Source organism: Apteryx rowi, unplaced genomic scaffold (genome assembly GCF_003343035.1).
Source record: "Apteryx rowi isolate R43461 unplaced genomic scaffold, aptRow1 scaffold_2, whole genome shotgun sequence".
Lineage (NCBI taxonomy): Eukaryota > Metazoa > Chordata > Aves > Apterygiformes > Apterygidae > Apteryx > Apteryx rowi.
The window spans coordinates 4,741,921-4,754,257 of record NW_020448307.1 but is presented as its reverse complement, the minus strand read 5'-3'; the positions used below and the strand labels follow the sequence as shown (position 1 = coordinate 4,754,257).

The window sequence follows — 12,337 nt, the reverse complement described above, 5'->3', positions numbered from 1 at the left end:
AACCACCTCCCGGAGGCTGCTGTGAGGACTTGAGACATCTGCACACCCAACTCCAGGGCTGCGAGCCTGAACTTCCACTGCTGATCGTCCCCTGTCCCTCACCACGCTGCTGGGGGTGTCGGATCTCCGGATTCCTCCTGAACCCCAAAGCTGGATGGGGACCCAAAAATATGTTTGGGAAGGCTGCTTTGAAGAAATTCAGGAAATATGAAGGATTGAAATGTACACTATAAACATTCAGTGAAGAGTACTGAGCCACAAAAAAGGAAAAATTAAGGCAGAAATAAATGTTAAAAAAAAAACAACTAAGATTTATTTCTCCCTTTCTATGAACGTGGATTTTGTATACTCTAACACTAGTAAAACTCCCTATTAAACCAAACAGGCTGCATTGGGTTTTTTTTTAAGCTGCATTTGCCTTTTGTGAGCCTCCCCTTCAGAACCTGAAGGTGTCACAGAGCACTACAGGAAAAGAGTGTCTTCAACTTAAAGCCACTATAAATGGGTAGGTTCTGCGTATCTTGGCGCTCAGCTAGCATGAATGCTCTCAGCCACTGTTTAGGGTAGAGGCCAGACATGCACAGGATCAAGAAGCTTCCTGACTGATCACAGTATATGCTAAAATAAATACACCCTTTTCATTTGTGAACACCAGTGTGCAAAGCAGCTTCACGTTCTTGAACTCTCACATAAATATTGAATAGGGCGACTGAAGTCAGCCACCTAAGCTTCATAACAGCTTTACGGGAAAGAGGAGAAAGAGGGGTTACTTTGGTTCTTGAAAAGAATATGTGCTTTTAAAGCTGCTCTTGCAAGATTATAGGTTTTTACTTAGAGATTTTTTTTCTTTGGGTTCCTGGCAGTACAGCAAATTAATTTACAGCAAAATACAAAGAGAGATTATCGTGTGGAACAATTAGAGAGTTTTAAAGTTAAACAAGAAAGTCACAGGGGAAAATATCTTAGCTATAATTCATATTTTTGTCTCAAAGGTAATCAACAAAATTTTATGACTTGAATATTCTGAAGAATGAGTTCCATAACTTCATTAGTCATTTTGCTCAGTTTTAAATATGCATTCCAGGAAAGATTAAAAATAAAATTTAAAAAGGGCAGTTCCTCCTTTATTTGTCAAAACTGCCCTACTGTACAACTTAAAAAGTTCACTTAAAGAGATTTCATGGCAGAAATAATCAGTTAAAGTTAATGAGTATTCATAATTAATGGCTGGCTTGCTGTAGCCTGGGGAAAAAAATAATTCGAGAATGATCACAACTTTCTCTTTACGCAACCTATTTAAAAATTTAGCAATGGGTTAACTGATAGCAAGGGCTTGATAATTCCACTGTTAGCTGAAGTTAATAGTTTCTTAGTTTGCAGTTCTCCAAGACTGTATTAACTGTACTAATTATTGTACAGCATGAATTTTAATAACAGTACTGTACTGTATTTCTCACAGGCATGAGCTCAAAACTAATTAAAATACAACTGAAATTTATTTGCCTATACACAGGAAAACGTTTCTTATTACTAAGGAACTTTACATACTGAATAATAATAGCTTATTTAATTGTCTCAGAAAGAAACAGCAATGATAACACTGCTTTCATCTTCAAATTTAAATGTCAGGTGAAGTTTTATTCCACTAAGGAGGGACATTATAGGCAAATATTTCAAAGGGCTGAGAGTTGAGGTATTTCTCCTGGCTTTGTATTTCATGCCGCTTTCCTTTTATGACCACTATTATATACATGAATAAGCTAATATTATTATCCTAACTAATATTAGTTATTGACCTTTTGAAATCCATTTCCATGAAGTTATGGCAATGAAATTGAAATCAATTTAATTTGCTCCGTGAAAGAGCAGTTGTTCCAGACGCAATAAGACTTAGGACTATTACAGTAATCCCTGCCACATGTCCATAGATTTTCTCTCCGTGTAAGTGTATTCAGTAAGCATAACTTTCACACCATCCTCGCTGAGGGCATTTTACGATTTCTTCTAGGCGATGGCTAGTGAATACCAACACGCTGCACAACCGCGAGTGCTTCACCGATGAGTCACCACCCTGCAACGCAGCAGCCTCCCCAAGCCTGAGCCATCATCTCAGCCACGATCTTTCAAAGCAGCTCGGTATCGACACCCAGCTAATAACGTGTGCGATAGGGATATGTCAAGAGAGCCCACTTGGCAACTGCAGGCACCTCCCTTGACTAATAATAATGACAGTCGTTGGCTATGAGAGTTGGAGAGCCAAAGATAGCGAGCCACAGAGCCACTAAGGTTAATGAGGACAGTGAAGAGTCAGGACTTACAAAGGTTCAGTCATGCTAATGGGAAAACTGAGAAAGCAAGAGGCATTTCCCTTCCAGCAGACTTTGCCAGCTGGGCTTGCCTGACATAGGTCTCTTTTCCCACCTCTGCCTGGCCCCTGGGCTTTCCTCTTTCTTCTAGCTTATTAAAAAAAAAAAAAGAAAGAAAGAAAAAAGCGGTAAGAACCTAAACCAAAGCTTGCTTTAAAAGGCAGTAAAAGCTTGACCAGTAAACTCCCATAGAAACAAGCAGGCAGTTGTTTCTTATAACCTTATAAACCTTATAAATCTGAAACACTATAAAAACTCTGATTCAAGCCTTGGCCTGCTCCAGTCAGGGATATTGCATAGTCACTTATGTAATTAAATAGAACCTAAATGTAGAGCACTGATAACACATATCAAGTCCTTCTCCAGAATTCAGACTCTAACACAAAAGAAAAAATAAACTGTCACGCTTGACACACAGACCTATGAGCCTTCCCCTCTCCCCCCGCCTCCCCGTCCCCTTTTGGTGGGGAATATGTCCTGTGAACAGTGCAAGTAAAACCCAGCTCTCCTTTTGTTTGGCTCCCTGAGATGACTCTTCCCAAGTATCCCAAAATATTCAAAATTTAGGAGAATGCAGTCCACCCATCACCTCCTCCTAACTGGTAGACATGACATCAGAGTCCATCCCAGCAGAATGGTGAGGAGACACAGCCACTCTCGAAACGGGGGAGATCAAAGCGTTGGGCACAATGCCATCACCGCTCCATCCCTGATCCCATCAAATCTGCCCTATAAGAGATGCTAGCAGTGTTAGTAGTGGCATATGCAAGGCTGTAATTTTGCAATTTCCTTGCAAGTCTCAGACCAAGTAGCTATACAGCTGCCTAAGGAAAAAAGGAAAGAACTTCAGGAACATTTGTAAATAAATTCAACTTTCTTTTATTGCAGATCAGCTCCACTGTAGTAATTGAAACTACAGCTTTTTCCTCAGGCCTTTCATCAGTACTTTTCTAGTATTTCTGCAGGTCTTTCTGGAAAGCGAAAAAGGAAAGGGTTGTTCTTCTTCATGAAGGATTTTGTCAAAAAAAATTGAAACGAATCAATTTGTTCTGTCATCCTATGGGTGACTGACTTCAGCTTGGGAGCTTGAGAGATGAGTTCAGCTGACCAAAACCTTGGCTGCTCTAAGGAGCCACATCCTCCGTCTTTGGCTGGCCGCCCTCTTTTAGAGATGCTCTTTGGTTTTACATAAGGCTTCTATCCTTAACACTGAAAAGAGTTAAAAAGAATCAGCAAATTTGATTTGTTGAGTCAGACTGTTATGAATGATAAATTAGAAAATATAAAAAGGAACAGTTTTATCAAGCAGCACACAAACAATTAAACATCAGAGCTCTTTCCTGCCTGCTGAGAAACTCTATGTTCCATTTTCTTATTTTTTTTTTCAGTCATAGATGAAAATATGCCTTAAAGTGGTAGCCAACCACAGAGAGAATATGTTATCTTCCTGAAATAAAGTTTATCTAAAACTCTAACATTTATGCCCGCTCTGGAAAAGGTTATGTGCCACTCTCTTTGATCTGATCTGCTGTTCCTATCAGATGGATACACAAGCATCTCTAAGTTATCACTGTTTATGCGAACACTCTTCCTCCGAGCTCGCTCTGCAAGCAGGGTTAGCTCACATTGAGACCAATAATAAATAATTGACTTTGAGCAGCAGATTTGCTCTATTAATGTACGCAGGCAGGGAAGCATGCATGCAGCAAACCCTCATACTGCCCGGCGGAAAGAATTTCCTCGTTGGGGAAGAGGTGTTGTGTCAGAGTGACGGTGACTTGGCACTAGGCATGAAGCTTTAACTGTCCAAAGAGTGTTGCAATTTATTGATGTTTTAGATCTGTTTTAGATCTCAGTGCAGGGCAGCATCTCTTCCAGGCTATTTTAGATACTTCTTTACTCTTTTTTTTATCATATCAGACCGCCTTGCAACCTTCAGGGATTAATCCTCCCTACCCCACCCCTGTAGAGCAAGGAAGTACTATCCGATCCATTTTTCAAACAGAGGACTCGGTTGCAAAATAGACAACTTGTCACACACAACGTAATCTGAGAGATATACAGGCTTGGTGTGTGTGCAGGGAGCGGGGAGTGCTGCTTATTTGTAAAAGAAACTTCCATCTATGTCTAGGGGATCATCTAGGTGTAATAACTCATCCTCATCGGTTGGTGTTGACTGTCCTCAAAATGTACATTCAACATGGGTGTCAAAACACCAAGCAAAAAACAATAATTTGTGCAAGCGAGAAGCAAAGAAGGAAGACAGGCTCCACTAATAAAACAACACTGCGATGATCTGTAAAGCTTCCCTAATAATACTTGTCTCACCCAAATGCCTAGTACTGGCTAAAATGAAGGGCAATGCCAGAGAAAGAGAATTTCTGAGAGTTTTCTCAAAGGATCAAGGACACACCCCAATCCCTGCTGACTGAAATTCCCTACAACGAAGCTAATGTTATAGTTAAACATGAAGTTTTAAAGCATAACAATGGAACACGCAGGAGGATGGTTATATATATGTGGGACATGTTTTGTGCAGCAGCAGCATGGAGAAAGCCTCTTTCTATTTCCTTTGAAAAGGGGGTTGAGTAGGAAGTAGATTAAAAAGCACTATTCCCCACAGCCTCCCCAAATCCATTTCTGATCCCTGAAGAACATATTCAGGATGGGACAGACATTGCCTTTTATTCATCCCCCTAGTTCATAAGGGATCTTTGGCACCAGAAGAAAAACATATTTAAAACTAAAACCTGACAGTGAGATATAGCACATCATCCCTTCTTGTCTTAATCAAAATTCAATTACCACTATTTCAGGATGGTGTGGGGTTGATATGCACACTGCCTACAGCCAGTTAGACTTGTAGACCTTTTAATGCAGATGCTTGTTCTTGGACATATCTCCCCGGCCAGCACCAGACTGCTGAATACTGGCTAGAGGAGCATGAACCAGCCGCAGGGAAGAAACTGAGCGTCATGCTGGAGAGACGGGACTAAGGCAGTCGCATGCTAACACATCTAAGCAGCTCAAAGATCAGGAGCAGCTTGTGTGCAGCTGAGGACCGAGCTGACAGATACTGTGAGAAGGTCACAGCACCACCACCACCTCGCTGGCCTTCGCTCCTGCCCAGAGCCCTGCTACCCCCTCGCCGCTGCCCTGGGCCGGTGCAGAGCGCAAGCTTGCAAGCCCTGCCAAGCTGCCGAGCCGCTGCTCAGCTAACGAGCCAAGGAGCCTCATGACCAGGAATCAATTCCCTGAGAATGAAAAAGGTGCAAAAGACCACCTTTCTCCACAGTTATACCTTTTGTTTAATTTCCAAACCTACTGCTCACGCACTAATGCTGCATCCACCTCAGCGTCACTGGATGCCCTTCCACATGTTTTCCGCTACATAAAACCGTATTGGTTGTGCTTTCTCTTCCACACATGCCAAGCAAGTTATTGCAAGTGTAAAATCAGTTCCCCAACTCCCAGGACACAGGGAACTCATATTTCTACCACACAAGGAGACAAAACCTTTTGCTATGGGTGAAGCTTCTAGCGTTACAAAACCCCATATGACCTTCTTGGAAGCTCTATCAGCCTGCTGGGATATGCTGGATGGGAGGCGGGAGGGCAAGGAGGGCTGGGATGGAATGGAAAAACGGTGCCGCCACTGTTCAGTAAACAGCTTGAGCTACTTCCCCACACCTGCCTGAGCAGGGGGCAAGCAGAAAAGCTTACCTAGACTGCAGGAGGTGCACGATGTTTATTGCTAGTGGCCTTTTCTCAAATGGAGCTAAAAAAAGCATCTTGTTTTACTGGATCACGAGGCTCTTTGCAACCCAGAGAAAAGAGATAGATTTGGACAGAGTAACAACCTCCCGCACGGGAAGGAATTTCTGCCCCAATAAAATGCACACAAGCTCCCTCTTTCACGAGCCACGCAGACAGTTTGGAAACTTTCTAAAAGCCTCCCCTTCAATTGCTGAAGACAGGCCTCAAGAAACGTAACGTTAGAACTTTGTTTTAAATATCACATGCAAGCCCTCATAAAACAAAAGATTTTCAGGCTTCTCTGTACTTAGGCCAACTTCTTCAGTCATCCCGATCCCTACTTAAGCCCTAAAATGCAGGATTCTCCGATCAGGGATCTAGTGCTTAGTTTTAAGACACTAGATTCAAAAACATGAACCTCAGTATTTGTTTCTCAAACACCTGGTAATAAGGGTTTTCCTTTAGAGTGATTAAAAGAGAAATAATTCCTGTATTTTATTTTTATTTTGTTTCCTTTATAAAGCTTTAAGGCGGCTTTTATGTGGCACTGGAAAATTACAGCACGTGATTTGTTACATTCTGGTCTGCTAATAGAACCAACTCCCCCCGCCCGTCGCTTACTCCTAAGAGCAGAAGGATCGTAACACAGATTGTAAATGGGTACATTACTGAGAAAGATAATGCTTCTTTCTGCTTTCATTTCCCTCGGGGGATATTTATCATGGTAGGGGTTGTGTAAGCATATAAAAGATAGATCACGTATTATTTACCAGTTTGGAAATGGGAAAAGACCCCAGCCTTTCGCAGGGGGACCAAAGCCCAAGCAATTTTTACCCGCTAAAATTTGCGTCCGGTTTATTTGTAGCCCGGCTGAAAGATCGTTAAAGCAAATCCTACCCCTCTGCCAGCCTGCGGGACATTCGGCTGGCCAGTGCCGAGGTTCACGACTGCCGCTTCCCCTTCTTTCAGCTGTGAATAATTTATGCTAGCATTTATTTCAGACAGCAGCAAGACTGGACCAAGCCCTTGCCAGAACCGCCACCGGGTCACCGCAACTTGAGGTCACTTCTCCAAGGACACCCTCTCCCCTGCCCTTCACGCGGACAACCAGGCACGGACGGGAAAGTTGAACCCGGCAAGACTGCCCACGCTGGTACCTGCTCAGCGCTCCGTCTCCGAGCACCAGCCACAGGAGAGAAGCCCAGGTTTTGGTCCGCGCCGCTCCAGGAGGCTCGAACACCTTGGAGATAAAACACCTTCTCAGCCGGCGTCTTGCCCTTGGGTGTAGCTGGAGGAACACGCGCTCGTTAGCGAGCCTGCTCCGACCGCCGGCGGCCACCCCCGTGCCTCCTCGCGTCGCGCCTCCCGCCCGTTTCGGCAGAGACGACCACCAGCGGTAGGAAGCGGTTGGTACGGCACCCGCGCGAGGAAGAAGCAGAGTCCCTTTCCCAACGCGCAACCAGCGCTCCGCCTTGCCTCGGCCCTGCCTTGGCCCAGAGCAAGCGCTTCCCTTCCCACCCATCGCACCCCTAGGGGCAACGGTGCCGGTCCGGCTTCCAAGCGCGTCACGAAGCTTAAACAGCGAAAAGCTTGTTTTTATTAAACTCCAGCAATGTTAGAGGCTCCACGTTTGTCCTTACAGCATCATTTCCAGGACACGTAAAGAACCTAATAAACCAAGTCATTAAATGCTGGAAACCTTAGAAGCCACAAACACCCCTAACCAAACAAAAAAAACCCAGCAAAGCTACCAAGTAAGAAATAAGTTAATGAGGAAAAATTACAAGCAACTTGAGACTTTAAATGATCTTCTAAATTAAGGAAAACAATGGGAAAAGATCAGCTTTTATTTTTGTAATTAAGGTATTATTTATGGCATATTAGTTTTTTTGACATTCAGCCTGCATACAGCGCTGCAGAAAACACGCCTGATTTACTCCCAGGGCTTCTCATCAGGTTCCCTATCAGATTCAGACAGACAGCCAAAAAGCAGGAGGAGCTTTGTACGCTCCAGAGCCTCCGAGCGCACGGGGCGCTTGTAAAACGCGCGGAGGATTTATTCCGTGGTAGCTGGACCATGACAATTAGTACCGGGGCTGAACCGTTGTATCTTCAGGGCAGAAAATAAACCTGCCCAGCGAGAAAGATAACGTTTGATAGGAGCAAAAGGGAAAAGGTTGGCTGGCTCCGTGTCTGCGTGCAACCCGCGTGCAGGGGCAGAGGGGTTCGTCCCCCCGGGCGCCTCCGCCCACGCGGGGCCCGATAGCGCAACGAAACGCTCCCGGCAGGCTGCGGGCCGGAGGGAGGGAGCGGGAGAGAGGAGGAGTGCGAGCGAGGAGTCACCCCAGCGCAGCCCTTCTGTTCCCTCATCCCTTCCCCACCTCGGCTCGGCTCCCGGGCAATAACGCGGCACGTGGCCACGCTGCCACGAAAACATTTCTGCGCTGGGAGAAAATGCACCTACCTCTTGGTTTTCCGTGCCAATGACATTTATGCACATCTTTTGGGGTATTTTTCCCCCTCTCTTGCAGAGTTGGTAACATTTGCAAAGAAGCTATTGATAACTAACTTTTTTTTTTAATTATTTGAAGTAGGTGAAACACTGAAACTGTATCCATGCTATTTGTAGAACTCAGGCCCCAGCTGCCTGGCTGCTTTTTCTACAAACTAATAACATTCCGTAAAATAAACAAAAAAGGATGCAAATTTTGATTAAACTCAAAAAAATTCAGGGAGGAGAAAGCTGAAGACGGGACGATGCTGGGAAGACAACAGCGTCCCACAGCCACTCACAAAACTCGCTCTCCAATTTCAGGGAGACACGAGTGACAAAACATTTGCAAAGCGTAGTAGTTTTCTTACGCCTCCATTACTTTCCAGCCACCTTGCTGGCTCTTTGTCCTGTTCTTTGAACCTGTTCAGAGCAGTAAATATGCACAGCTACCGTCGGAGGGCAGGAGAAATGGCCCTAGGAGGAGTCATGCCTCCCAGACAGCCCATCTCGAGCATTAAACACAGATGGGGAAGGAAATCCAGTTTCTTTCGAGAGCAGCACGTGTGGAAGAGTTATTGGAAAAGGGGAGAGAGAAGAAAAAGAAAAAAAGAACAACAAAAAAAAAGACAGCAAAGCCCTAGCGCGGCACCTCCCTGTGAGATCGGAGAAGTCCTCACCCAACACGCGGAGGTGAGCACACAGGTAACGGCTCCGGAAGCCCACGAACAAAGAGGTGCAAGCACACGACAACTTTTAAGCACCTTAATAGATCCACTGAAGGCAAAAGGGGTTTCATTCAGGTGCTTAAAGTTTGGCAGAAGATGAAGAACATGCTGAACAAGGCCTCAGAGGATGTTGCTTTCTAGTGTTGAGGGTTTTATATTTTATTTACAACTGATTGACCATAGGATTTTTTTTTTTTCCCTTTCATTCGCTCTCTCAAGGCTGAAACATTTATTATGTTAATTGAAATGTTTAACCATCCAGGACTGTTGGCTACAATATCTTGTCATAAGCAGCTTTACTGTTTGCTTGGATCAGTATCCTGGGAATGGAGAAAGTGCTTCATGCTTTCTTCTGTCAAGTTATCAAGTGATCTTCGCTTTCTTCCTCCTCTCCACCCCTGTCCCTGCCCCCTTCCCCTTTTCAAGTTGCAATGTGTTAAAATAAAGTATTAACCATGCTTATCTGATGCATGGGAGCGGGCGATTGTGAAAGAGAGCTGGCAAGCAGCCAGCAGCTAATAGCAGCATAAAAGCAATTTGATGAAAAAGAATTAACATGCTAATTGTCAGGCTGGAGAGGGTTCTGGGGACTATGTGGAAGAAAAAAGAAGACGTTTTCTGTTTACGCTGGAGCGACCTATTTCAATAATAAAGGTCTAAGGAAGAAAGAAAGGTTTTGATGCAATTTTCTTCTGTTTTGTCCCATTCTCTGTTACCCTCCCCCATCTCCAAACCTCTAGCCACAGCCTGAAACACTCACTAGGATTTATCAGAAGATCTCTTCTTTCTCAGCATCATGTCACTGCCAGATACCACGGGCTTCAGAAACATTCAGCACCACCGTGTAATTCTTCCCTTCACATTGTAGCAAATGACGCTGCGGTGGAGCTTCTATCAGGGAGAAAAAGTCATGTTTGACATAATTATGCACAGTCCCACTCCGCAGCTTGCCTGAGTCAAGGGCAGAGAAGAGGTTTCCAAAGAACCAACTCCCCCCTCCCAACTTAAGTTGTTTTTGCTCTTTCGTTTTTCTAAACAAAGGGACATTGGTCAGATTTTTTTTATTATTATTATTATTTTTCTCAAAGCAACCGAAAGGAGCGTCTGAAAAGCTAAAGCAGAAAGCTAAGCCTCTTATTGCTCGATACATAGCACACCGTCAACTGCGATTAGGAAAGTCAACTAATGCTTCACACAGCTCCGGGATTTCACCAGCAAGGAGTCTCCTGAGGGAGAAAACTGTGACGGGAAATTCAGCAGGATGTCAAAGCAGCAGCTGCTTCTTTCCGTGGATCTTATTTAACCCTGGATTTGTGTGCATCCCACTTCTGCAAAATCGTCTGGAAATCTGTCGTGCCTTCCCCTTCGCAGAAAGCGAGTGCTGCCAGCCAAAGCGTCTGCTCCTCTCTGCTTGATTTACAGCACGGAGCCGGCTAAAGAGGAGAGCCTCTTTGCTATGCACGTGAAGCTGCCGCGCCGGGCTGCCAGGAGAACGACGGAGATCTTCCCAACTCGTCCGGAGTGACCAGCAGATGAGCCACCGCACTGGGCAAAACCAGGTGTGCTGCAAGAACAAGTGCCAGAACACCAGGTACCTGTATCATTTTTGATTACTATTTGTGGATGAATGCTGTAAATATGACCCGAGAAGATTTAAAAGAAACTTACTGAGCCATGCGAGGGAATTAATTTGCTTTTACTTTTATACAAAATGTGGCTGGTTTTCAGCCTGTTACAAGCGGGAACATTCCCTCCCTATGCCAAAGACTGACTGTGTTTGCTCTCCTTCTTTACTTCTGCTGTGGAGGAAATTTAAGCAGGAACATGTATAGTGAATTGCTAAATTCAACCAGTGCCACTGAAGCTCACCTAATCATGCAGACTAACACACCCTACCTAAGCAGCACACAGAGACCAGTGAGCTCCTCCGCTTTTTACATGTCGACAGCCAGGGTGTTAAAAGAAGGGGAGATAAATAAGCCAGATCTGGTGACTTACATCGTTCTGTTTTTCTTCCTGCTCTTGACTGTGACGCTCATTGTACTCTTCATAAACTGCCAGTTGAAAAATTCTTTTTTTGCTACTCTTCCTTACGACAGATCACTCAGAGAAGCGAGGAGCCCGTGGAAGACACAAACTGTCTAACGCTAGGGAGAGGCACAATGTCTTACGAGGGTTTGCTTTGATACACAACAGTAGCATGAACCAGAAAACCTGTGCAATAAGATGTTACTTCCATATGTCAGTGAGTGGATTCAATCCTCTTTAAAAATCATAGGCTGCATCGCAGGAAAAAAAAAAAAAAGCTGAAAAAAAAAAAGGCTGTATGGAAATCAGAATAGCTGTAAATAAAGAGCTCCGTTATGCACTAAAGAGATAAAGCATTATGAAATTTATATATAGTTTCATGCAGAAACCACCCCACGATTCCAGAGGGAAGAAAGCTCTGTTAAGCTCTATATGTATGCAAATGTCATCATCAACCCATTCAGTGTCCACGCAAGGATATTTGCATTAGCAACAATCCTTGATTCGTGCATCTGGTGGAACTTGGACCCATGTTTATGAAACCGTAACGTCAAACATAAAAACACACTATATTTACCTGTGGCTCCACACTGAGAATATTAGTTTACTTTCCAGGCCCATTTCTCTCAACTGCTGCTGAAAATGTGTGGTAATGTAATGGGAACCGTGCCTGGTAGAGAGAGACAAATAAAAGTGTTTATTTAGACTCTTGACTGTTATTCCGTTAAGGGTATTTTTCATGTTTTATTGCATCTTCAATCAGGTTTTAAGTTACCGGTTATGTGAATCATTAAATACTTAAGGAACTTGTTTTCTACTTTCTTAAGCTACAAAGAAAATTATTCACCAAGGCACCAAACCAAAATAAGCAGGATGGGGAGGAGGAAGGGAGAAAATAAGCATCATTAATAGTATGTAAACTAATGGAAGGGGAGAACGGAGTGCCCTGAGCTTCATACAAGACTAGA

At 44.0% G+C, this 12,337-nt stretch overlaps 1 protein-coding gene and 1 long non-coding RNA gene across 2 annotated transcripts; one reads left to right on the top strand and one right to left on the bottom strand.

Moving 5' to 3' along the window:
• Positions 1-3,267: 3,267 nt before the first annotated feature.
• On the bottom strand, positions 3,268-12,033 carry LOC112964829. Its single transcript, XR_003253093.1, has 4 exons — positions 11,947-12,033; positions 10,102-10,232; positions 7,280-7,410; positions 3,268-3,575 (listed from the first exon to the last, which is right to left on the bottom strand). It is a non-coding gene; the product is annotated as an uncharacterized LOC112964829 (long non-coding RNA).
• Positions 11,027-11,633, top strand: SMIM32 (small integral membrane protein 32). Its single transcript, XM_026063386.1, has one exon. It carries the CDS (start codon positions 11,166-11,168, stop codon positions 11,484-11,486), a length of 321 nt encoding a protein of 106 aa, XP_025919171.1. The 5' UTR covers positions 11,027-11,165; the 3' UTR covers positions 11,487-11,633.
• Positions 12,034-12,337: the final 304 nt, after the last annotated feature.

Excerpts from the sequence above, each read along its gene's own strand:
- SMIM32 (XM_026063386.1), top strand. The coding sequence starts at position 11,166 with ATGTATAGTGAATTGCTAAATTCAACCAGTGCCACTGAAGCTCACCTA.